This window comes from Maylandia zebra, linkage group LG13, assembly GCF_041146795.1.
Source record: "Maylandia zebra isolate NMK-2024a linkage group LG13, Mzebra_GT3a, whole genome shotgun sequence".
In the NCBI taxonomy this organism is placed as follows: Eukaryota; Metazoa; Chordata; class Actinopteri; order Cichliformes; family Cichlidae; genus Maylandia; species Maylandia zebra.
In genome coordinates, this window is record NC_135179.1 from 22,956,140 (window position 1) to 22,983,179 (window position 27,040).

The 27,040-nt window shown below is 42.3% G+C and overlaps 2 protein-coding genes across 2 annotated transcripts; one reads left to right on the forward strand and one right to left on the reverse strand.

Annotated features, from left to right (window-relative positions):
• The first annotated feature begins 19,770 nt into the window (after nucleotides 1–19,770).
• LOC101468109 (uncharacterized) lies at nucleotides 19,771–22,265 on the forward strand. The gene has a single exon (XM_004559794.3). The coding sequence runs from the start codon at nucleotides 19,862–19,864 to the stop codon at nucleotides 21,554–21,556; it is 1,695 nt and encodes a 564-aa protein (XP_004559851.3). The 5' UTR covers nucleotides 19,771–19,861; the 3' UTR covers nucleotides 21,557–22,265.
• On the reverse strand, nucleotides 21,922–26,815 carry LOC101468421 (zinc transporter ZIP9). Its single transcript, XM_004559795.4, has 7 exons — nucleotides 26,154–26,815; nucleotides 25,874–25,979; nucleotides 25,493–25,651; nucleotides 25,329–25,397; nucleotides 24,914–24,999; nucleotides 24,696–24,830; nucleotides 21,922–24,581 (listed from the first exon to the last, which is right to left on the reverse strand). The coding sequence occupies exons 1-7, from the start codon at nucleotides 26,247–26,249 to the stop codon at nucleotides 24,321–24,323; spliced, it is 912 nt and encodes a 303-aa protein (XP_004559852.3). The 5' UTR covers nucleotides 26,250–26,815; the 3' UTR covers nucleotides 21,922–24,320.
• Nucleotides 26,816–27,040: the final 225 nt, after the last annotated feature.

Sequence of the window (27,040 nt, forward strand, 5' to 3'; positions counted from 1 at the left end):
GTCAGTTACAATAACTCGTACTGTGTACTAGCTAGCATGATGGAGTTTCTGTACAGTTGGGTGGGTGCTATGATGTTACTGGTGAACTTTATTTTATTGATATGGTTAGTTAGTAGAGCCAACCGTGCCATAAAAAACGGAATCCTCTGGTATTCAGAGTTAATATTATGCGTTTTGTATTGAGCTGAAAATAAAAGCGATTTGTCCCGTACTTCAGCTACAATAAAAAAAGACAAAAAGCTGGAGTTATTCTGTGTCTTTGCTGCACAGCTGCCTCTTCTTCTCTCGTTCTCCCTCTCCTGCTGCTACTTCAATCATGAAACTGATCAATGATCAGCTGATCGGCGTTTCTGCCACAAGTCCCGTCTCTCTTGCTTGTTTATCTCCCGCTTTGCGCCAGAAAGAGGAAACTAGCAGAGGTCGTGTTAAACAGCAGAAGCGCCTTTAAACTTGATAAGCTGTTGTTAGAATTTATTTAATTCGGTGCAATTACTTTTTCATATAGGACCAAGTATGTTTGGATAGCTTTTTCCCCTTGAAAACTGCCGTTTAATATTAGACATTCTTGTCTAATATTAACATTTATTGATCTGAAACGTGTAAGTGTGACAAATATGGAACAAGATACGAAATCAGAAAGGAGGCAAATATTTTTTCACAGCGCTATAGTCTGTAAATGATCTTTTGGCTATAGTAGATCTTTGACTTGTTCCTTTTTTAATTGTTTGTTTAAAATAGTTTTCTCTAGGTTAAGGCGTACGGTCCAGGCCTACAGAGCAGTGGTCTGGCTGTTGGAAAACCCAGTGAACTCACAGTTGATGCCAAGCAAGGAGGAAAAGCTCCTCTGAAAATTATAGCCCAGGTGTATCTGGCTTTGTATATGATCACAAATATGTTAAATATATTGTATGTACCGTATTTTTCGGACTATGAGTCGCACTTAAAATCCTTTAATTATCTCAAAAATCGACAGTGCGCCTTATGTATGAATTGTGGTTGTGCTTATTGACCTTGAACCGATTTTATGTAATACACGGCGCTTAAAAATCTGTCAAAAAATGTTTTAGTACGACTTTGGTAAGCTATGAAGTCGCACCGCTTGATGGATTGTCGGAGCATTACGGCTACGTAGTCAGGAGCCTGGCGGAGTGATACGTACTGTGCTGCAACATAATATTACTGTATTGTGTGTGGATCATGACCCCAAAATGCCACCTGTTAAGAGACATGCTGACGAAGCGGATTTCAAACTCAAGGCTGTCAGTCACGCAGTAGAACATGAGAATAGAGCAGCTGCGAGAGATTTCAACATGAATGAATCAATGGTACGGAAGTGGAGGAAGCAAGAAGAAAGAGTTGAGTAAAGTTTGACTTATCTGGCTGTTTTGTTTCGCTTAATGCGTTTTATAGTCCAGTGCGCCTCATGTATGAAACCAGACCTGTTCATCGACAGTGCGCCTTATGGTCCGAAAAATACAGTGTGTTAAATCTGATTGAACTATAATCCCTTGTCTTCTGCACAGGATGGTGAAGTCAATTCTGTGGATGTCCAGGTTAAGGATAATAGCAACAGCACATACACCTGCACCCCACGTAAGCCTGTGAAGCACACTGTGATGGTCTCCTGGGGAGACGCTAACATCCCTGAGAGTCCATTCAGGGTGAGTATGCACTCACACACTCTCTCACTTTCACTCTGGCATGCAAGGTTTGCCTTTTCTTCTCACTGAAAAGTCTCTTGAGTTTTGGTGTTTGTGCCCACAGATGAATATCAGAGCAGGCTGTCATCCAAACAAGGTGAAGGTCTCTGACCCTGGAGTGGCAAAGACGGGCCTGAAAGCCTTCCAGCCAACATACTTCACTGAAGGCGGGCTCTGCTGCAGATATTCCACTGGACATAGGCGAGCTTGACCTCAGCCAGCTGACAGCCCCTCTTACAACACCCTCAGGCCCAGAGGAGCCCTGCCTGCTGAAGATGCTGCGTAACGCTCACATTGGTGAGTGTCCGTCTGATAAGTGAGAAGTTTGCTAAACAATGAGACTCATCAGAATCCAAATACTTTATTAACCCTTAAGTAAAAGACAGAGGGGGAAAGTAATAAAAGTTAAAGCGTGGAGAAAGAAGCAGGAGCAACTGAAACGGGCTGCATGCACACACAAGAATAAGCGTTGTTAACATCTGTTTTGTCGGTCTGTCTTAGGAATCTCGTTTGTTCCCAGGGAGATTGGTGAGCACCTTGTTAACATCAAGAAGAACGCCCGTCATGTTCCCAGCAGCCCAATTGCTGTTATGATCAAGCAGTCAGGGATTGGTGACGTGTGCGTGTGCGTGGACCGTGGCTGACCAAAGCCAGGACTTTTCAGCCTTGAGAGTTCATCATTGATGCAGGTATATGCTCAGTGAAAGCATAAATACTGTGATATTTTTCTTTTTAAACATTCAAATAGAATATAATATGAGAATTTCGATGTGAAATTTAACCTTTAAGTGACTAGTACTTTGAGAACTGCCATCAATTACACAATGAAGTTCATTTACATATAGGTTCTTGTATTAGTAATGCTACATTGTACATAGAGACAGAATATGACATGAAGGGCTACTGACCACAGAAAAGTAAAAGGTAACTGGGCCTAAAGACTAACGGGAGAGAAACACGCTTTCTGTGATTCTATTTGTGTTTTTGTGCTAATCTTGGATATCTTAGGTTGTCTCATTACTGTCATATATGTCCTGTCATTAAAACACTGGCTTCTAACAACTAACAGTGTCTCGAAAATAATTTAATAAATAAACAAATAATATGGATGCATGACTTTTAACTTGTCTATTTTTTAGGCTGAACACTGCTGCTAATGTGACTTAGGTAAATGGTTTCAGGCTCTCCCCTCCTGAGTTTGACAAACGTTCAGGATCAGAAAATGTGTGACTCACAGGTGCTGTAGCGTATGGCCACAGCTTCACTCTGAGCTCCATCTCCATAGAGTGCAGACAGTGATATCTCATACTCCTTAAGACACAGGACAACAGTTTATTGAGATATTGTATTTTTTTTACTTCATAATATGTACCCCAACAATCCAATAGTTCTTCCCCACCTGTCTCAGGTCGCCTCCACTTAGTGAGGTAAGAAACATCATCATCAGCTGCAGCTTCCCAGCGCACTGTCATGTCACTGTCTGAGAAATTAGTTACCCTAAGGTCAGAAGGAGGAGGCACCTTCACTAGAAGATTCGTGCAAATTTGATATATTTGACTTCTCTGTTTTTTTTCTCTCTGAATTATTTTTGAAAAGGAAAAATAATAATTTGAATGTGAAGCAAAACATGTATGGTGCTCGGTAAAGATGACACACCGACCCACTCCGTTTTTGTTTTTGTTTTTTGTTTGAGAAAGTTTGTTTTCATATTAAAGCAGTGTCAGTGACGTCATTCTACCCGACTACCACAGGTAAAGAAAAGCCTGAATCTGTAGATCTTTTTCTTTTCTTTTTGTCTAAAAGACAAGAAATAAAAAAGGCAAAAAAGCCGGGGAAACATAGGAAATAATGTTTTGTCAGGCAATGACTTGTTGGCACAAGAAGAGTGGTCGTTGGTAGCCATGACAACAAGGAGGTGTGTTTGTTGCTGGCAGGTAAATGAAAAAAAGCAAAGCAAAGAAAAAAAGTCAGGGGAAGCCCAGGCTACGAGGGGTCATCCCTTGGAATTTTCACTCCAAGATCGCCCGCCTGGACCTCCCCCTAGCAGGTGAACATACAGAGGGAAGTGAGCCGAGGGCTCGAACCCGGGCCTGTATGTTGCTAGCCTGCTAGCCCGCCACATGTGGCCACATGACGGGCGAAGAGAATGGGGCAAATTGTTCTATTTAAAGAGCACTACGCGCACATCGTGCGATCAGCCTTTTCCATTAGCTGGAGACCACACATTTTTGCACTCAAAAATAGCGGCGGGGCCTCAGTCTGTCTGTGGGGCATCGGGTATACCGGCCATTTGCCCGGTGGGCCGATGCTAATTTTGCCTTTTAAATGGCCCAATGTTTTGTTGTTGTTGTTGTTGTTGTTGTCTTTTTTTCCTAACTGTGTAAACAGTGAAAGGTGGCGGATTGGACAGATGCTGGCAGACGTGTAAAAAGAACTCAGTTGTTTGGTAGTGGCTATGGTGGAGCTTTCACACATTCAGTCAAATTAGCAAGTGGTGGAGGCCAGCAGGTGGATGGGGGAAAGGACTGGAGGTGGAGAGACGCAAGGCGGCCGCCAGTCCGACTGTCAGGTGAAATGAGCTTCAGGTAAGAAGTTATGACCTGCAGTCTATCTGGGTCAAACCAAGTTTAGGTGGAGTTTATTTTCCTTGTGCTAACTTTTTACAGTCAGTTACAATAACTCGTACTGTGTACTAGCTAGCATGATGGAGTTTCTGTACAGTTGGGTGGGTGCTATGATGTTACTGGTGAACTTTATTTTATTCATATGGTTAGTTAGTAGAGCCAACCGTGCCATAAAAAACGGAATCCTCTGGTATTCAGAGTTAATATTATGCGTTTTGTATTGAGCTGAAAATAAAAGCGATTTGTCCCGTACTTCAGCTACAATAAAAAAAGACAAAAAGCTGGAGTTATTCTGTGTCTTTGCTGCACAGCTGCCTCTTCTTCTCTCGTTCTCCCTCTCCTGCTGCTACTTCAATCATGAAACTGATCAATGATCAGCTGATCGGCGTTTCTGCCACAAGTCCCGTCTCTCTTGCTTGTTTATCTCCCGCTTTGCGCCAGAAAGAGGAAACTAGCAGAGGTCGTGTTAAACAGCAGAAGCGCCTTTAAACTTGATAAGCTGTTGTTAGAATTTATTTAATTCGGTGCAATTACTTTTTCATATAGGACCAAGTATGTTTGGATAGCTTTTTCCCCTTGAAAACTGCCGTTTAATATTAGACATTCTTGTCTAATATTAACATTTATTGATCTGAAACGTGTAAGTGTGACAAATATGGAACAAGATACGAAATCAGAAAGGAGGCAAATATTTTTTCACAGCGCTATAGTCTGTAAATGATCTTTTGGCTATAGTAGATCTTTGACTTGTTCCTTTTTTAATTGTTTGTTTAAAATAGTTTTCTCTAGGTTAAGGCGTACGGTCCAGGCCTACAGAGCAGTGGTCTGGCTGTTGGAAAACCCAGTGAACTCACAGTTGATGCCAAGCAAGGAGGAAAAGCTCCTCTGAAAATTATAGCCCAGGTGTATCTGGCTTTGTATATGATCACAAATATGTTAAATATATTGTATGTACCGTATTTTTCGGACTATGAGTCGCACTTAAAATCCTTTAATTATCTCAAAAATCGACAGTGCGCCTTATGTATGAATTGTGGTTGTGCTTATTGACCTTGAACCGATTTTATGTAATACACGGCGCTTAAAAATCTGTCAAAAAATGTTTTAGTACGACTTTGGTAAGCTATGAAGTCGCACCGCTTGATGGATTGTCGGAGCATTACGGCTACGTAGTCAGGAGCCTGGCGGAGTGATACGTACTGTGCTGCAACATAATATTACTGTATTGTGTGTGGATCATGACCCCAAAATGCCACCTGTTAAGAGACATGCTGACGAAGCGGATTTCAAACTCAAGGCTGTCAGTCATGCAGTAGAACATGAGAATAGAGCAGCTGCGAGAGATTTCAACATGAATGAATCAATGGTACGGAAGTGGAGGAAGCAAGAAGAAAGAGTTGAGTAAAGTTTGACTTATCTGGCTGTTTTGTTTCGCTTAATGCGTTTTATAGTCCAGTGCGCCTCATGTATGAAACCAGACCTGTTCATCGACAGTGCGCCTTATGGTCCGAAAAATACAGTGTGTTAAATCTGATTGAACTATAATCCCTTGTCTTCTGCACAGGATGGTGAAGTCAATTCTGTGGATGTCCAGGTTAAGGATAATAGCAACAGCACATACACCTGCACCCCACGTAAGCCTGTGAAGCACACTGTGATGGTCTCCTGGGGAGACGCTAACATCCCTGAGAGTCCATTCAGGGTGAGTATGCACTCACACACTCTCTCACTTTCACTCTGGCATGCAAGGTTTGCCTTTTCTTCTCACTGAAAAGTCTCTTGAGTTTTGGTGTTTGTGCCCACAGATGAATATCAGAGCAGGCTGTCATCCAAACAAGGTGAAGGTCTCTGACCCTGGAGTGGCAAAGACGGGCCTGAAAGCCTTCCAGCCAACATACTTCACTGAAGGCGGGCTCTGCTGCAGATATTCCACTGGACATAGGCGAGCTTGACCTCAGCCAGCTGACAGCCCCTCTTACAACACCCTCAGGCCCAGAGGAGCCCTGCCTGCTGAAGATGCTGCGTAACGCTCACATTGGTGAGTGTCCGTCTGATAAGTGAGAAGTTTGCTAAACAATGAGACTCATCAGAATCCAAATACTTTATTAACCCTTAAGTAAAAGACAGAGGGGGAAAGTAATAAAAGTTAAAGCGTGGAGAAAGAAGCAGGAGCAACTGAAACGGGCTGCATGCACACACAAGAATAAGCGTTGTTAACATCTGTTTTGTCGGTCTGTCTTAGGAATCTCGTTTGTTCCCAGGGAGATTGGTGAGCACCTTGTTAACATCAAGAAGAACGCCCGTCATGTTCCCAGCAGCCCAATTGCTGTTATGATCAAGCAGTCAGGGATTGGTGACGTGTGCGTGTGCGTGGACCGTGGCTGACCAAAGCCAGGACTTTTCAGCCTTGAGAGTTCATCATTGATGCAGGTATATGCTCAGTGAAAGCATAAATACTGTGATATTTTTCTTTTTAAACATTCAAATAGAATATAATATGAGAATTTCGATGTGAAATTTAACCTTTAAGTGACTAGTACTTTGAGAACTGCCATCAATTACACAATGAAGTTCATTTACATATAGGTTCTTGTATTAGTAATGCTACATTGTACATAGAGACAGAATATGACATGAAGGGCTACTGACCACAGAAAAGTAAAAGGTAACTGGGCCTAAAGACTAACGGGAGAGAAACACGCTTTCTGTGATTCTATTTGTGTTTTTGTGCTAATCTTGGATATCTTAGGTTGTCTCATTACTGTCATATATGTCCTGTCATTAAAACACTGGCTTCTAACAACTAACAGTGTCTCGAAAATAATTTAATAAATAAACAAATAATATGGATGCATGACTTTTAACTTGTCTATTTTTTAGGCTGAACACTGCTGCTAATGTGACTTAGGTAAATGGTTTCAGGCTCTCCCCTCCTGAGTTTGACAAACGTTCAGGATCAGAAAATGTGTGACTCACAGGTGCTGTAGCGTATGGCCACAGCTTCACTCTGAGCTCCATCTCCATAGAGTGCAGACAGTGATATCTCATACTCCTTAAGACACAGGACAACAGTTTATTGAGATATTGTATTTTTTTTACTTCATAATATGTACCCCAACAATCCAATAGTTCTTCCCCACCTGTCTCAGGTCGCCTCCACTTAGTGAGGTAAGAAACATCATCATCAGCTGCAGCTTCCCAGCGCACTGTCATGTCACTGTCTGAGAAATTAGTTACCCTAAGGTCAGAAGGAGGAGGCACCTTCACTAGAAGATTCGTGCAAATTTGATATATTTGACTTCTCTGTTTTTTTTCTCTCTGAATTATTTTTGAAAAGGAAAAATAATAATTTGAATGTGAAGCAAAACATGTATGGTGCTTGGTAAAGATGACACACCGACCCACTCCTTTTTTGTTTTTGTTTTTTGTTTGAGAAAGTTTGTTTTCATATTAAAGCAGTGTCAGTGACGTCATTCTACCCGACTACCACAGGTAAAGAAAAGCCTGAATCTGTAGATCTTTTTCTTTTCTTTTTGTCTAAAAGACAAGAAATAAAAAAGGCAAAAAAGCCAGGGAAACATAGGAAATAATGTTTTGTCAGGCAATGACTTGTTGGCACAAGAAGAGTGGTCGTTGGTAGCCATGACAACAAGGAGGTGTGTTTGTTGCTGGCAGGTAAATGAAAAAAAGCAAAGCAAAGAAAAAAAGTCAGGGGAAGCCCAGGCTACGAGGGGTCATCCCTTGGAATTTTCACTCCAAGATCGCCCGCCTGGACCTCCCCCTAGCAGGTGAACATACAGAGGGAAGTGAGCCGAGGGCTCGAACCCGGGCCTGTATGTTGCTAGCCTGCTAGCCCGCCACATGTGGCCACATGACGGGCGAAGAGAATGGGGCAAATTGTTCTATTTAAAGAGCACTACGCGCACATCGTGCGATCAGCCTTTTCCATTAGCTGGAGACCACACATTTTTGCACTCAAAAATAGCGGCGGGGCCTCAGTCTGTCTGTGGGGCATCGGGTATACCGGCCATTTGCCCGGTGGGCCGATGCTAATTTTGCCTTTTAAATGGCCCAATGTTTTGTTATTGTTGTTGTTGTTGTCTTTTTTTTCCTAACTGTGTAAACAGTGAAAGGTGGCGGATTGGACAGATGCTGGCAGACGTGTAAAAAGAACTCAGTTGTTTGGTAGTGGCTATGGTGGAGCTTTCACACATTCAGTCAAATTAGCAAGTGGTGGAGGCCAGCAGGTGGATGGGGGAAAGGACTGGAGGTGGAGAGACGCAAGGCGGCCGCCAGTCCGACTGTCAGGTGAAATGAGCTTCAGGTAAGAAGTTATGACCTGCAGTCTATCTGGGTCAAACCAAGTTTAGGTGGAGTTTATTTTCCTTGTGCTAACTTTTTACAGTCAGTTACAATAACTCGTACTGTGTACTAGCTAGCATGATGGAGTTTCTGTACAGTTGGGTGGGTGCTATGATGTTACTGGTCAACTTTATTTTATTCATATGGTTAGTTAGTAGAGCCAACCGTGCCATAAAAAACGGAATCCTCTGGTATTCAGAGTTAATATTATGCGTTTTGTATTGAGCTGAAAATAAAAGCGATTTGTCCCGTACTTCAGCTACAATAAAAAAAAGACAAAAAGCTGGAGTTATTCTGTGTCTTTGCTGCACAGCTGCCTCTTCTTCTCTCGTTCTCCCTCTCCTGCTGCTACTTCAATCATGAAACTGATCAATGATCAGCTGATCGGCGTTTCTGCCACAAGTCCCGTCTCTCTTGCTTGTTTATCTCCCGCTTTGCGCCAGAAAGAGGAAACTAGCAGAGGTCGTGTTAAACAGCAGAAGCGCCTTTAAACTTGATAAGCTGTTGTTAGAATTTATTTAATTCGGTGCAATTACTTTTTCATATAGGACCAAGTATGTTTGGATAGCTTTTTCCCCTTGAAAACTGCCGTTTAATATTAGACATTCTTGTCTAATATTAACATTTATTGATCTGAAACGTGTAAGTGTGACAAATATGGAACAAGATACGAAATCAGAAAGGAGGCAAATATTTTTTCACAGCGCTATAGTCTGTAAATGATCTTTTGGCTATAGTAGATCTTTGACTTGTTCCTTTTTTAATTGTTTGTTTAAAATAGTTTTCTCTAGGTTAAGGCGTACGGTCCAGGCCTACAGAGCAGTGGTCTGGCTGTTGGAAAACCCAGTGAACTCACAGTTGATGCCAAGCAAGGAGGAAAAGCTCCTCTGAAAATTATAGCCCAGGTATATCTGGCTTTGTATATGATCACAAATATGTTAAATATATTGTATGTACCGTATTTTTCGGACTATGAGTCGCACTTAAAATCCTTTAATTATCTCAAAAATCGACAGTGCGCCTTATGTATGAATTCTGGTTGTGCTTATTGACCTTGAACCGATTTTATGTAATACACGGCGCTTAAAAATCTGTCAAAAAATGTTTTAGTACGACTTTGGTAAGCTATGAAGTCGCACCGCTTGATGGATTGTCGGAGCATTACGGCTACGTAGTCAGGAGCCTGGCGGAGTGATACGTACTGTGCTGCAACATAATATTACTGTATTGTGTGTGGATCATGACCCCAAAATGCCACCTGTTAAGAGACATGCTGACGAAGCGGATTTCAAACTCAAGGCTGTCAGTCACGCAGTAGAACATGAGAATAGAGCAGCTGCGAGAGATTTCAACATGAATGAATCAATGGTACGGAAGTGGAGGAAGCAAGAAGAAAGAGTTGAGTAAAGTTTGACTTATCTGGCTGTTTTGTTTCGCTTAATGCGTTTTATAGTCCAGTGCGCCTCATGTATGAAACCAGACCTGTTCATCGACAGTGCGCCTTATGGTCCGAAAAATACAGTGTGTTAAATCTGATTGAACTATAATCCCTTGTCTTCTGCACAGGATGGTGAAGTCAATTCTGTGGATGTCCAGGTTAAGGATAATAGCAACAGCACATACACCTGCACCCCACGTAAGCCTGTGAAGCACACTGTGATGGTCTCCTGGGGAGACGCTAACATCCCTGAGAGTCCATTCAGGGTGAGTATGCACTCACACACTCTCTCACTTTCACTCTGGCATGCAAGGTTTGCCTTTTCTTCTCACTGAAAAGTCTCTTGAGTTTTGGTGTTTGTGCCCACAGATGAATATCAGAGCAGGCTGTCATCCAAACAAGGTGAAGGTCTCTGACCCTGGAGTGGCAAAGACGGGCCTGAAAGCCTTCCAGCCAACATACTTCACTGAAGGCGGGCTCTGCTGCAGATATTCCACTGGACATAGGCGAGCTTGACCTCAGCCAGCTGACAGCCCCTCTTACAACACCCTCAGGCCCAGAGGAGCCCTGCCTGCTGAAGATGCTGCGTAACGCTCACATTGGTGAGTGTCCGTCTGATAAGTGAGAAGTCTGCTAAACAATGAGACTCATCAGAATCCAAATACTTTATTAACCCTTAAGTAAAAGACAGAGGGGGAAAGTAATAAAAGTTAAAGCGTGGAGAAAGAAGCAGGAGCAACTGAAACGGGCTGCATGCACACACAAGAATAAGCGTTGTTAACATCTGTTTTGTCGGTCTGTCTTAGGAATCTCGTTTGTTCCCAGGGAGATTGGTGAGCACCTTGTTAACATCAAGAAGAACGCCCGTCATGTTCCCAGCAGCCCAATTGCTGTTATGATCAAGCAGTCAGGGATTGGTGACGTGTGCGTGGACCGTGGCTGACCAAAGCCAGGACTTTTCAGCCTTGAGAGTTCATCATTGATGCAGGTATATGCTCAGTGAAAGCATAAATACTGTGATATTTTTCTTTTTAAACATTCAAATAGAATATAATATGAGAATTTCGATGTGAAATTTAACCTTTAAGTGACTAGTACTTTGAGAACTGCCATCAATTACACAATGAAGTTCATTTACATATAGGTTCTTGTATTAGTAATGCTATATTGTACATAGAGACAGAATATGACATGAAGGGCTACTGACCACAGAAAAGTAAAAGGTAACTGGGCCTAAAGACTAACGGGAGAGAAACACGCTTTCTGTGATTCTATTTGTGTTTTTGTGCTAATCTTGGATATCTTAGGTTGTCTCATTACTGTCATATATGTCCTGTCATTAAAACACTGGCTTCTAACAACTAACAGTGTCTCGAAAATAATTTAATAAATAAACAAATAATATGGATGCATGACTTTTAACTTGTCTATTTTTTAGGCTGAACACTGCTGCTAATGTGACTTAGGTAAATGGTTTCAGGCTCTCCCCTCCTGAGTTTGACAAACGTTCAGGATCAGAAAATGTGTGACTCACAGGTGCTGTAGCGTATGGCCACAGCTTCACTCTGAGCTCCATCTCCATAGAGTGCAGACAGTGATATCTCATACTCCTTAAGACACAGGACAACAGTTTATTGAGATATTGTATTTTTTTTACTTCATAATATGTACCCCAACAATCCAATAGTTCTTCCCCACCTGTCTCAGGTCGCCTCCACTTAGTGAGGTAAGAAACATCATCATCAGCTGCAGCTTCCCAGCGCACTGTCATGTCACTGTCTGAGAAATTAGTTACCCTAAGGTCAGAAGGAGGAGGCACCTTCACTAGAAGATTCGTGCAAATTTGATATATTTGACTTCTCTGTTTTTTTTCTCTCTGAATTATTTTTGAAAAGGAAAAATAATAATTTGAATGTGAAGCAAAACATGTATGGTGCTCGGTAAAGATGACACACCGACCCACTCCTTTTTTGTTTTTGTTTTTTGTTTGAGAAAGTTTGTTTTCATATTAAAGCAGTGTCAGTGACGTCATTCTACCCGACTACCACAGGTAAAGAAAAGCCTGAATCTGTAGATCTTTTTCTTTTCTTTTTGTCTAAAAGACAAGAAATAAAAAAGGCAAAAAAGCCAGGGAAACATAGGAAATAATGTTTTGTCAGGCAATGACTTGTTGGCACAAGAAGAGTGGTCGTTGGTAGCCATGACAACAAGGAGGTGTGTTTGTTGCTGGCAGGTAAATGAAAAAAAGCAAAGCAAAGAAAAAAAGTCAGGGGAAGCCCAGGCTACGAGGGGTCATCCCTTGGAATTTTCACTCCAAGATCGCCCGCCTGGACCTCCCCCTAGCAGGTGAACATACAGAGGGAAGTGAGCCGAGGGCTCGAGCCCGGGCCTGTATGTTGCTAGCCTGCTAGCCCGCCACATGTGGCCACATGACGGGCGAAGAGAATGGGGCAAATTGTTCTATTTAAAGAGCACTACGCGCACATCGTGCGATCAGCCTTTTCCATTAGCTGGAGACCACACATTTTTGCACTCAAAAATAGCGGCGGGGCCTCAGTCTGTCTGTGGGGCATCGGGTATACCGGCCATTTGCCCGGTGGGCCGATGCTAATTTTGCCTTTTAAATGGCCCAATGTTTTGTTGTTGTTGTTGTTGTCTTTTTTTCCTAACTGTGTAAACAGTGAAAGGTGGCGGATTGGACAGATGCTGGCAGACGTGTAAAAATAACTCAGTTGTTTGGTAGTGGCTATGGTGGAGCTTTCACACATTCAGTCAAATTAGCAAGTGGTGGAGGCCAGCAGGTGGATGGGGGAAAGGACTGGAGGTGGAGGGACGCAAGGCGGCCGCCAGTCCGACTGTCTGGTGAAATGAGCTTCAGGTAAGAAGTTATGACCTGCAGTCTATCTGGGTCAAACCAAGTTTAGGTGGAGTTTATTTTCCTTGTGCTAACTTTTTACAGTCAGTTACAATAACTCGTACTGTGTACTAGCTAGCATGATGGAGTTTCTGTACAGTTGGGTGGGTGCTATGATGTTACTGGTGAACTTTATTTTATTCATATGGTTAGTTAGTAGAGCCAACCGTGCCATAAAAAACGGAATCCTCTGGTATTCAGAGTTAATATTATGCGTTTTGTATTGAGCTGAAAATAAAAGCGATTTGTCCCGTACTTCAGCTACAATAAAAAAAAAGACAAAAAGCTGGAGTTATTCTGTGTCTTTGCTGCACAGCTGCCTCTTCTTCTCTCGTTCTCCCTCTCCTGCTGCTACTTCAATCATGAAACTGATCAATGATCAGCTGATCGGCGTTTCTGCCACAAGTCCCGTCTCTCTTGCTTGTTTATCTCCCGCTTTGCGCCAGAAAGAGGAAACTAGCAGAGGTCGTGTTAAACAGCAGAAGCGCCTTTAAACTTGATAAGCTGTTGTTAGAATTTATTTAATATCACTTTCTAGTATCAGCTGATGTTTGTTGGAGCCACAGCTGTAAAAGCTGCTGGCCATGATATCGGTTTGGTTATCTGGTGAGAGGGAAACATGAAGATGAAACCAGGAGATGTCCTTACTGAATCATCAGTGCTGAACAGGTGATGGAGAAACAGGTTTACCTTTTAGGTGACATGAATGGGTTGAAGGAAAGCCATGAACTGTTTCTGAGAGACAACTTACACCTTTTCTATGTAGCTGACAGCTGGTAACTGTGCAGGGGCGGGTCTAGCAAAGTTTTGCCATGGGGCCAGGTAGAGCATTAACAGGGAAAGGGGGCACAAAGAAATACTTTTCTTTCTTATTCTCATTTAAAATTTCTAGCTTTCAACAAATAATTATCCGAATCTTACAACCAAAGTTTTCATCCGATGTCAAATTTATAGAAATCCATTATTGTACATAGTAAGTTTTTTTCAGGGTCCCAACATAATTTCTTCAGAAGAAAGTACTGTACATGATGCCAGTATTTTCCCACATTTTCTAGATACTGTACTAGTACTTTGTGTAAAATGCCATCGAAAAGTCAGTTAAGTTTTATTCTTTCTCACCTGTCTTTCTGTCTTCTTTCACTTTTAAAAGGTTGCCATGTTAGAAAAAATATTTTGCCCTGCCATGCTGTTTATTGATGTGGTAAATAAATAGTTTATGAAAATATCACTAAATCTGTCATTTATTATTTTTAATATTCAGTAATGGTCATGTCTCACCTCTAGTCTTCTCTGTCTTAATTTCAGGTTTCCACCATATGTTGTAGATAGTTCAGGAAGTTAACTCAACCAAGCAGTCTTTGGGTTTCGGCTAAGTACTGCTTAGAATACCAGAATAGGGAGGATGGTGTAGGTTTAAGTTTATTAGATTGATACATATGTACCAACAAGACAGTGTACATCACTGTCACAACGACGTTTGTTTTCATTCAAAGGCTTTATGGTTTTTCCTATAATACCTGGTGGGCCGGTCTCTAGTCAAAATGCCCGGGCTGATTTTTTGTCCCAGTCCAGCCCTGCCTAAAGTTAATGTATATTTATTAGGGAAAAAAACATAGATTTTTCCATGTGACAGTGAGAACATTGAGCTTAACAAGTAAGGTCCAGTTATTTGTTTTAACAAACATTTCTGGCACATCCTCCACATCCTAACACCAAGACTTTAATATTTGAGACTGCTGTTAAGCAGGTCAAGTCAGAAATGAAATTTCATGCTCATCTGAGGCTACAGATATACAAAATCCAATTTACTTCACACCAGCTCATTTCTCATATGTAGGAAAAGGTAAGTTCATTAAATGAAACTTAAAGGCTCTTTGGCTCACGTCTTCATCTGGATGGTACAGCATAACCAGGTTAAGACAAATGCGTCATCTCTACAAAATATATTTGTGAGTGTTTTTCAGTGTTTTCAATTATTTGTTTTAATTTTATTTTTCATTGTTCACTGTGGCCTGGTAAACATTTTATCAATATATATTTCACAAGGCCATCGTTAAATATTTACAAGAAATCAGGCATTATACAGTGTGTAAACCTCAATCCAGTGTGATTTGGATGCTCACCAGAAAATGTAGCCAGATATCAGCTGGGTTTAGATACATTTCAGATAAGATAACCTTTGTTAGTCCCAGAGTTGGGGAAATTCAAATTATTACTGCAGCAGAGTACACAAGGCAGGAACAAATGAACACATGCAGCATACCTGACATCAATAATGCTATGCAAAAATAGAAGAAATATAGACTAAGAAATAGATATGTACTTATATATTTAAGTCTATATATCTATATCCATCTATCTATATATATCTGTATCATTGATCTGTATGCATACATGTACATATATATGATGCAATAATACAGATTACTATTAGAAGAAGAATGAAACATTTCATAGTGCAGTGTTTGGGTGTTAATAGTAGCAGGTATTTAGTATTGCACACTGATATATGTAAAGAGCCCAGTGTGTGTGCATATGTGGTGTACATTCACTGCTGTTGTGCAGTGTACAATTTGACAACAGCTAGAGGGAAAGGCCTCCAAAATGTCCCCTTTGCACACCGTGGGTGCAGCAGCCTGTCACTGGAGGGACTGCTTAGTGTTGTCAGAGTGACCTGTATGGGGTGGGAGCTGTTATCTGACAGAGATAACTACCTCCACTGGGTCAAGAGGGCATCCCAGAACAGAGCTAGTTTTCTTGATCAACCTTTTCAGTTTCTTCCTGTCCCCAGCAGACCACACTATAAAACATGGACAATACCACCAAAGAGTCCTAGAAGGTCTTCAGGAGCTCTCCCTGCTCCCTTCCAAAAGACTTCTCTGTTGCAAATACAACCGTCTCGTCTCTATCCTTTTGTGTACATGGACTCTCTGTTGTTACTCCAGATCAGTTTATTGGTCAGATCACTTATATGAGTCAGCTATCTTAATGCCCATTCTCTGGATGTTCACTGGTGTAGGTGGAGTCCACTACCTGCTCCTTGGTTTTCGGAGTGTTGATCTGGAAGTGGTTCTGCTGGCACCAGTTGGAAAAAGTCCTCAGTCAGTTTCTCTGTATTCCCTGTTGTCCTGTTGTCAGTAAAGTACACAATGAGGAGATGCTGTCATTGCCCACTCATTGTTTCAAAATAGAGATAGCCTACATAGTTCATACATATGAGAGACTGTTATGAGTCAATTAGGAGAAAGCGTTAAATGAGCTGTGGGCCACTGCTGGCACTGTCATCACATTGGAGGGTCACTTTAGTTTTCAAGTAGTATAAAAACAAACAAGAAAAACCCCACAAATATTTCAGAAAATGTAGTGTTTTGTTTGTTTGTCACTGAATAGTGTTGGAATAAAGTGTGAAAATTGTGAAGGATTAAAATATTCCAAGAGCTCAAATTACTTCACCAAAACATGTTTCAATCATATTTTATCAACACAAATTTCACAGGTTTATTGAATATGAATAACTCGTGTAATTCAACTCAATTGTTCGAGCTCGTGCCAAAGCAAAACATCTGTGTGCAACCAATGTCGACTATTAACGGTTGGCGCCGCTTTGGAAGCAGAAACTGTTGGTTTGAAAGCCTTTAGTGTCTCCTTGTGGCGGGACTCTTATACTGCACTGCAAGATGTCGAGCAGTGTCAGCCGTATGCTAGAAAGTGATACATTAAAATTTCTGGGGTCACCATGAAGAGCTTACGTCCTTTCTTGGTCAGTGTGTAAAATGTGGCACAGCAGAATGAAGAATACTGATGGGCAGGGCTGGACTGGGACAAAAAATCAGCCCGGGCATTTTGACTAGAGACCGGCCCACCAGGTATTATAGGAAAAACCATAAAGCCTTTGAATGAAAACAAACGTCGTTGTGACAGTGATGTACACTGTCTTGTTGGTACATATGTATCAATCTAATAAACTTAAACCTACACCATCCTCCCTATTCTGGTATTCTAAACAGTACTTAGCCGAAACCCAAAGACTGCTTGGTTGAGTTAACTTCCTGAACTATCTACAACATATGGTGGAAACCTGAAATTAAGACAGAGAAGACTAGAGGTGAGACATGACCATTACTGAATATTAAAAATAATAAATGACAGATTTAGTGATATTTTCATAAACTATTTATTTACCACATCAATAAACAGCATGGCAGGGCAAAATATTTTTTCTAACATGGCAACCTTTTAAAAGTGAAAGGAGACAGAAAGACAGGTGAGAAAGAATAAAACTTAACTGACTTTTCGATGGCATTTTACACAAAGTACTAGTACAGTATCTAGAAAATGTGGGAAAATACTGGCATCATGTACAGTACTTTCTTCTGAAGAAATTATGTTGGGACCCTGAAAAAAACTTACTATGTACAATAATGGATTTCTATAAATTTGACATCGGATGAAAACTTTGGTTGTAAGATTCAAATAATTATTTGTTGAAAGCTAGAAATTTTAAATGAGAATTATCTGTTCAGCGCTGATGATTCAGTAAGGACATCTCCTGGTTTCATCTTCATGTTTCCCTCTCACCAGATAACCAAACCGATATCATGACCAGCAGCTTTTACAGCTGTGGCTCCAACAAACATCAGCTGATACTAGAAAGTGATATTAAATAAATTCTAACAACAGCTTATCAAGTTTAAAGGCGCTTCTGCTGTTTAACGCGACCTCTGCTAGTTTCCTCTTTCTGGCGCAAAGTGGGAGATAAACAAGCAAGAGAGACGGGACTTGTGGCAGAAACGCCGATCAGCTGATCATTGATCAGTTTCATGATTGAAGTAGCAGCAGGAGAGGGAGAACGAGAGAAGAAGAGGCAGCTGTGCAGCAAAGACACAGAATAACTCCAGCTTTGTGTCTTTTTTTTATTGTAGCTGAAGTACCCAAAGTGTCGGCTGTAGCCCCCTGGGTGGGGTCACGTAATAATAGAAATTCTGTTTGAAATTACTTACAAGTTTGCACAGATACATGTTTAAATAAATGTATTTTATTTATATAAAAAGTGAGTTAAAAATTAAAAAAATGGAGATGGTTAAGATTGTGATGTTTCTCTTTACTCTGACCTACATTTACTGCTCTTGTAGTAAAATATGTGTCTCAATGATTGGACTTAACACTTTGCACATGACTCGGTAGCATTAGCGCTTTATACCGACCAGCCTGTGTTGTTTGCTTTTTGAATAAATTTTCAAGGAAAAGCATCAGTCTCTCTTGTATTGATTGCAGATTGGGTAGGTCCTTGCAGATTCTCTGGTTTTTAAGTGGACTTTTTATGTTTTAAAAATGGAGTTCATCATTTGGTTTTCTCTTACATATTTACACTGACCTGCTTACTATTGCTCAGGTTATCTGTTGGGAAAATCTGCTAATAGACTGGTTGTCTTTTAAAAGATCCTGGGAACTTCTGCAACTTCATGTAACGGTAAAAAGTGTGACAACCAACCCCAGTCTACCCCATACAAATGTATTTTTTTTTTAAAGATATGTAATTAATTAATTATTGGGACGTTTTTACTTTTTTTTTTTTTAATGCACAAGAGTCCATGAAATGCTTTTAGCTAATGCAGCATTACATGTCATTATTAAAAACCAAAATGCAGGTGAATAATATAACAATGGGTAGTCTGCTAGAGATTCAATAAAATAAGACAGGCGCACACATTTATAGCTTGGTATGTGAACGCAGAACAAAGAGGAAGTGGCACCTACCTGGCAAACTAGAAAGAATGAGTCTTGTTAAGGATAACCTTTTGCTCAGGGGGAAATTAGTATTTTATGACAGCACCCAATCCAAAATGCCTTCTGGGATGTTTATTCAAACTGTGGTGTATTTACCACAGAATATAAAAATCTCCTATATTCTTCAAAATCAAAAAGTCCAGGTTACAACTCACAAATAAAAAATTAAAAACTAAATAAGTCAACATGTATAAAGACAATAAAAAGTTCAAAATCGAATCTTACCCAACCCAGCACTGCTGGATGAGCGCATGAACAGCAGGCATGTAACTTGAATAGCTCTAATGTATTTCTACTTGATCTAAGTAGGTCTAGGTCATGCTATTTTCAGTTTTGGCTGTATTTTGTTGAAAAAATTGTTCTTTTCACTCCATACTAATTATTTGAGCTTTCCTTACTTGTTATTTTGCAGATAAACTGCATTGTCATACATACAGCGACGCAGGGATATATAATCATTTAAACTCATCAAAAGCAAACAGCAACAGCAAATTCAAAAGCCCATGAGCCACGCATCCGAGTCCCAGTTATATATAGTTTAGCATTTTAAAAGCTTTCTCTTTTGATAAACATGGTGGTGATTTTAGTTTGTGGCAGCAGCTAAAGCTTGGCTGAAGCAGACAGTGAGACTGGAAAAGAAAAAAAAAATCAAGACGTTGCAGTGATCCAGGGAAAGTAAACCTGAATGAAACGCTCTGGTGGGATCCTAAGTGAGCTGTGCATAAATAAATCCCTGTAAACCTCAACAGACTGACCCTTTTTTAAATCCATGCTTGACTGCAAGCGTTTATTTAACACGTTCCCGTCTGCTTAAATAAAGTTGGGTTTTTTTGTTTATTATTCGGCCTGTCATTGCTCACAGTTGAGGTAAAGACGGTTAATGAAATACCGACTGTTATTTGTCCGCGAGGAAGTAGCTAATCCCCTGCTGACCTCTCTGTGCTGCAGACCGTGCGGAAGCGCTGCTCGGTGTAGCACCTGTGAGCCTCAGGACCTCCGTATCTGGCATCCATTAATTTAGCTTTTTAGTTTTAGGATGGAGGAGCTGAGGTGCAGCTCCCCTGTGCTTAAGTTGGACCTGAACAACTTCGACTCTCCCGGAGCAGAGAGCAACCGACACGTCTTAACGAACTCTCGCTCGCTTGAGTCTTGCGCTCGGCTGGGTGTAAAACCGGTTCAGCTTTTAATTAAATCTCTAAACGACTTCACTGCTGAGCAACAGGACACGCCGTTTGAGACAATGAGAGTCATGCATGAATCTTATGAAAAGGAGAGGCTGAAGACTTTACAAAAGTGCGGCCAGGAACGGCGGAGGATTATCCAGGCGGCCGGGGACAGGCGGCCATGCAGCAGTAAAGCCTCGGGCTTGGAGGTGTTGCCTGACACCAGACTGGAAGAGCGCTCAACAGAAATGCCCTATGCAGATCTCTGCTCTGAAGAGAAGGCTGTTAGCAGGTCCTCCTGCTCTGCTCCTAGTAAAAGGGATCCAGAGAGGAGCACATTGTGCAGCTTCAACCTGGGAGACCTCATACACTCCCCAGCTACCGAGAAGAAGCTGAAGAGGCTCACCAAGAGCATCCAAAAGCAGATGTGTGTCACAGTATCGGAGAGAGACCAGAAGATAGCTGCTCTGATGCTGGTGAAGCATGAGGAGGAACAGGCTCGTTTGAAGCTCAGCCAGCAGGAGGAATGGGAGCGACAGGAGGCCCGCAGGCAGGAGGAGGCCCAGCAAGTTCAGGCAGAAAAAAAGAGGAGGAAGAAGCTGAAACGGAGTATGAAACGCTGGAACGAGGAGCTGGAGGCCCGCAGGAGGCTGAGGGAGCATCGAGAAAAAGAGAAAGCAGAACAGCTTAAGCAGGAGGTGCTGCTGCAAGAAGACCGATGGAGAAGGCTAAAAGAGGAGGTGGAAGTGTACCGCAGGGCAAAGATGGAGGGTACACACGAGGAGGCGGAAGAGCGCAAACGCTACCAGGAGAAGCTGCTGACCGAGAAGGAGGAGGCGGGGAAGAGGGAGCGAGAGAGGGAGAGACAGGTGGCAGCGGAGAAGGAGGAGAAGGTCCTGAGGAGCAAGATGCTGAAGGAGAAGGAGGAGCGGAAGAGGCTGCAGGAGGAAAACCATAAAGAGCTGCTGAGACACATCTTGCTGAAACACCAGGTTGAGCTGCAGGGGGAGGAAGAGGAGGCGCAGAGGAGGAGCACACTGGAGAAGAAGTTGCAGCGCTCCTGCCAAAGGCGTGCCAAGTCTGTAGAGGCACGACTCGAAGAGCTTCGGGAGCGGGCTGCCCGGGAGGAGGAGATGAGTCAAAGAGTGCAGCTGAGGGCCGAGCTGCAGAGCGTCCAGCAGCTCACACACAAGCAGATCCTGGTCCAGCTGAGCCAGAGACGCATGGAGAGAGCCGCCCTGCACGCCTCAGCGCAGCACAGACGCAGAGCTCAGAAAACCCGGCAGAACAACAAACACAGGCAGCTCTGCCACCAGAGGCTCAGAGAGGAACTACAGAGAGAGGAGGAGGCGGCGAGGAGAGTCAGAGAGAGCCGCATTTCCACAAAGGAGCAGAAGAGGGAGCAGCTGAGAAGGCAGCGAGAGCAGATACAGGAGGAGGCACAGAGGCTGGCTCGGGCCTCCTTTCACATGAGGGAGAGAGTGAGGCAGCAGACGCACAGCCGGACCTTTGATCAGATGGCGCTTGAGGCTCAGCTGACTGCGTCTTTAAACCGCATGAATCTGTGAACTCTATTCAGACTCTGTTTTGCACCTGTACACTCACCCAGAGCTGCTTAGAAAAGGATCTGCAGTCAAATAATAGCTCCAGAGACTTGCAGAAATACTGAGACACATCACTGTTCTCTGCACTTTGAATGTAAATGAATTTAAATTCATTATAAATGGTCCCCGAGATGCAAGGGCCCTTGAACATCATATCAGAGCTGTTCTTAAAAATAATTTTTGGCCATTGTAATGACAGACACATGAACATTTGGTGATTTTAATAATCCAAAAAGTCAACTTTTTATTTGATAGAGTGCAGTAGCTGGGATACAGTTTCAAAGACTTCCAAACGGTTTCATTTTATTTTATTTAGTTGAGGTTAACTGCTTAGATCAGCAAGACCTCTGAGTGACCTCCTGTCAGGGTAAACTTTACAGGCACCATTGTTTCCTCAACCATTTGTGTTCAGTACTTCACAGCAGTGTATTCATTTATATTTGACCCCTGGCTAGTTCTTAAGCCTGAGATGAGATTGATTGTGTAGCAACACATTATATGCAACCCACATTCAACTAGTGACAACAAATATAACCATCCGGCACTTAAAGATTGATGGCTAGAGCGTTTAGCTGTTAGTAGACTGCAAATAAGAGGGGAGGGGATAGTCTGCAGAGGTTGGAAAGGAATCAAAGTGCAGTCCTACTGCAATGCTCTGAATGAGCTATGAGGACACGAGGCAAGAGTTAATGTTTGCTAGACCACGGTGTTGCCTGTTTTCCTGTTAGTCTGACTACTGTGTGTTATAAAATCTTTATACCACTTGAAGATTTTTATTACGTGCAAGATTCAAACAGAACAACGCTGTATCACTTTAATGCTAGGCCATAACAGATGTTTGATTTCACCATTAGCAGCGTGATCATGTGTGCCACATTTTTAATAATTACATGAACTGTAAACGGGAGCACTTCCTGTATTCAAATTGGGGTCACATGTAGGACAAATCATCAAAGAACTCCAAGGAACTCTCTTTTCAGACAATAGTAAAGAAATCTTTATTCTCATGGCATGGTGTTCAACTTAAAAAAAAAACAAAAAACTCCAGCAAATGAGCCCTGATCAGGGAGTTCATAAAAACACTGGATTTTATTCTAGTGGTGTTCCACCAATGGCAAGCTTCCACCGAGGGTCAGAGTGGAATTTTCCACCAGTAGGAGGAAACAGGAGTCATCAATATTTATCAGACAAACAAAAATTAAATAAGCAACACTAGACAGCATCAACCACAGACAGTGATTTAAGGCATTCTTGAAGACAAAGTTTTTTTTAAAGTAGTTAAAATCCAAGTCCTCGGTTGAATCAGGGCATTTGGTGGCCTGTCATTTATAAACCCAAAAACCTTCCTTTTGGCTAATACTCCTTTGTCATGTCTTCCGTGGTCACTTCCAAAGGTTTGTAGAGCAGATGGGTTACATTGATGCAAACCTAATTGGTCTCTAACCTGTGCATGTGTTTTCATATGGGTTCATACATGAACTGTGTTTAGAGCTTAATGAATAAAGGACAAATTTAAGTGTAAAATATCTTAACTTTGGTTTACAATACAAAAACTATGAAATTAAAATTCAATCTCAAGATATTTAGTGTAGCTGTTAAAAGGGGAATTCTGCTCCACACGTTAAACATAAGTAAACAAGCTTTAGGTCAGTCGATGCTGCAATGTACAGCGTTGTGTGACGAAAACAAAAAAGAATCAAGTATAAAGTAAATAAATAAGCCATTATAAAACCAGAAGACATTTCACGTGTTTCAATATTTCACATGTTGCACACACTAAAGGAGCTGAAAGAAGGAAAGTAAAGGTAAAAATTGCTCTAACTGGCAGTGAGTCAATAAAACATCTGTAACCTCCAGAATCTGCTTGATACGTACCTCACCTGCTGCCAGGAACCCGTCTCCGTCTAACGTATCACCTAACATGAGAGTTGCTGGACCAGTTTACCGGTTGGTCTTCTCATTTGGCTGCAGTTATTATCACTTCACATTGAGAGGTTCAAACCTTTGCCCCTTTTCTGTGTTTGGATGTTCTCCGCGTGTCCCTGGTTTTGTCCCAGCCTTATTCCACACTGCACAAGCATGAATGCTCAGTCAGAGAGATGATTCTAAATTAGCGTTAGCTGCAGCTGTGAGTGCGAACAGTTGGCCCGCGCCTCTGTGATAGCAGACAGACGGTAACCTGTCCAGGCTGCCTCTCACTCAACACGATCCCCACCATAAACCAACTCAGACAAACAACATTATAAAAAAAAACTTTGTAGTTTGTATTATTGCACATTTATAATCTGAAAATCCGGCCATATTTTCAAACTCTTAGCCGTAAAATATAATAATATAAAGTGTACGCCCTAGAGACCTTATTTTCTAGGTGAGAGAGTATCGAATTATTTGGTTGTTCCTGTAAATCTATTCACCTTTCAGGATATTTAATACCTCAACATACCTTCAGCGGACCGTGGCAACAAATGAGAACTGTTTCTGCTTCCTCTGAATGGAAACTCAATTCAGCTATGAAACTATATTAGTTACCCGATTCTTTATCACCTCCCGGAAAGCTTTTTGACACCCAAACAATAGCCTGACACAAATCCAAGTTACACTGAAATAAGAGGACCAAGGTAGACTCTGTCAAAGCCTATTTTGTCCTCTGATCATTGTGGCATACAGTACAGGTGCTCAGAGTTTTCCTTTCACCCCCTTTTAAAATAAATTGCCCTCATGTTTTCTTTTAGTCATCGTGCAGTCCGAGGGCCAGCAACATCGGAAGCCCCACACCGATGATGAGGGTGAGGCTCTCCAGGAGCCCCAAGTGTCTCTGCTGGTGGGCTTCGGCTCCAGACTGCTGCTCGGAGTCCAAGGGCAGCTCATCAGTCCTGCTGCTGCTGATCTCAGGGAGAACATGCACCGTGGCCACATAGAGAAACGTCCCCGCTGAGAAGAGCATTCCCACTCCCGTTGCACTGAGCTGATTCTCAGATGAGCTTCCAGACTGCAGACACAGCACACATCAAGTTAAATAACTCAGACCCAGCAACCGTCTAGTCACTGGGATTTAATGCATCTCCTTTCAAGCAGACACGACAGTCAGATTGTGCTTTCTTACTGCATATAATATGAAGTAAGTGGCAATAGCAACTATAGGCGCTGCAGCTGAAAAGGCCAGTAAGTGTCCCTGAATGAACTTCTTCTCGAGGCCTCCGTGCATCAGAAAGGAGACCAAGCCAAAAGCGGCGGGCGCCTAAACAGGAGACGGGAAAGACGGTCAATGGCATCGTGCTCGTCACCCAGACATCTGTTCATTTCAATGAGCCGTTCTCTCACCTTGTGCAGAATCACAGCAAAAAACACTACAACTTGTACTGTCACTTGACCTGTAGCCACAGCAGCACCCAGAGCAAATCCATCAGCTAAAAGCAAACAAAGAGATTATTACTCTATGGTACAGCTACTTCTTTTATGTGGATTTGTATAGGTCTCCGGTCTTTAAGATCTGCATCATGGATGATTGTTGTTTGATTTGTGACTGCTGTCAAGCTTGGTTGTCCCCGTTTAAATAACTGTAAAGTTAGATCCTGCAGGCTGTGCTGCAGAATCACATGCTGAGTCACACGGGGGCATAAGGAACGTTTCCTTATAAACTTTCCACCCCTGTGACCTCGAAGCCAGTGAAACAGTGCGTCTCAAGCAAAAGCAAGAGAATAAATATGCAGAGGAGAGGTTTGGCTGTGTCACGTACCTGCAGCGTGAATAACCAGGCCCAACGTGGCTGTGAAGTGGACGCTGTTGGACAAACAAGTCGTCTGGTCTGAAATTAGACATCGCACACGCTGAGGTGGTTAACAAATCTGTGGAGGCAACACTCTGCAATGTAAAGCTGGCGTGAGAGTTCTGATAACTTGCCGCGTGTGGAAAGGTAGCTTCCTATCTGATTGACGACAAACATGAAGGTGAACCCGAGCGTCAAAGCCACCCCAATGAGGAACCGAGGTGGGCCTCTCTCTGCCACGGTCCCATTTTCTTTACTGGAATTTAGACCGGATGACACATCAGAGGATGACGCTGGAGACGGAAGATGAAGAACAGAAAGAGCTTTTGATGAGCTTGTTTTTGTTGTTTTTACAGAGAGCAGCTTTTTCATCTGCCACCTGCCTCATCAATCATCTGGAGGCTACAATCAAACACATGCAAATTTGGTGGGTTAGCACACCCACATAAACACAAAGCTTGCACAGCAACCATTCTGCTTCGTTGTCATGTGCATGTTTGAGCTTTCCTGCTCACTTTTCCACGAGTCTTCCAGCAAACCCACTCCCTCTGGGATGGTGATGGCCAGCGCTGTCCCACACAGCAGACCTGCCCCCAGGATGGAAACGAACTGCAGGCTTTTCTAGGGTTAAGACACGTGATTTCAGCAGATGACTGAGATTCCCCTCACAAGTTCTAGTTGTTCAGCAAGTTTCCAAAACAACAGCCTTGCACATTATGAAGGCACGACAAATAAGACAAGATGAAGTAGATCCAGACAGTCCGCTATAAACAAAGACTGTGGGAAATCACTTACCTCAGACAGTCTGAACAACAGTGGGATGAATCCGAGGAGAAAGGAGCCTACAAACATCGCCACAGATATAAATGTAATAATCAGCCCTCCGTCCATGGCGACGACTTCTTCCTAACACAAGTATTTACCCGGTTCGCCCCTTTGCTTTCATTTCAGCGTTAGCTCCTACTGAGATCCGGGACGGTGTGCGTTCTCATTGGGTCGCTGGAGTTTAATCTCTACCATCAGACAACACCAGAATGCTGTTCTGCCTTTCCACGTCGCACCGCCGTGGCCGCCCCCCTCGTTTGCTACACAGCTGCTTCCCAAGCAGCAGCACCAAGTGTCCGACAGCGAGAACTGCAACCTGAGTGGAAGCAAAACTCCATTCCTCTGTGCCCCAGTTAAACATAACCCAGGCCGGTTTTGACAGGGTGGGTTAAAAGGTATTTTCTGGAGAGGTTTTACGCGCCCATCCTACACTGTAGGACAACAAAGGCGTTAATTGCATCTTTTAGGGCTTCGATTGCGCAATTGTTCACCACCCGTTTTCAGTTTGGAGTAAAATCTCAATCTCAACAAAGTACTCCCAGACCACACTAAGTGGACACTATAAAGAGCACAGTGAGTGTGTTAAAGACGAATTCCTTCACAACGCGAGGCTCCTGATGGAAGAAGAGGGAGTGTAGGTCACTGGCAGGACAGGTTACATAAGAAGTCGATACACTCCTTTTTGCATACCACTAATATAGTTTAGTACGTAAGTAAAGTTTGTAAGTTTTATGTCAATTGCTATTAAAATAAAGCACTGTGCAACAATTAAAACACGCTATCAAAAGAGAGAGTAAAACACAAGAAAATGTATAGAGGGCCACAAGTGCCAAAATAAATTAAATTACATACAAATT

Excerpts from the sequence above, each read along its gene's own strand:
- LOC101468109 (XM_004559794.3), top strand. The coding sequence starts at position 19,862 with ATGGAGGAGCTGAGGTGCAGCTCCCCTGTGCTTAAGTTGGACCTGAAC.
- LOC101468421 (XM_004559795.4), bottom strand. The coding sequence starts at position 26,249 with ATGGACGGAGGGCTGATTATTACATTTATATCTGTGGCGATGTTTGTA. Across the intron at positions 25,980-26,153 it reads TGTTGTTCAGACTGTCTGAG|AAAAGCCTGCAGTTCGTTTC; the intron begins GTAAGTGATTTC and ends TCTTAACCCTAG. Across the intron at positions 25,652-25,873 it reads GCTGGAAGACTCGTGGAAAA|CGTCATCCTCTGATGTGTCA; the intron begins GTGAGCAGGAAA and ends TTCCGTCTCCAG.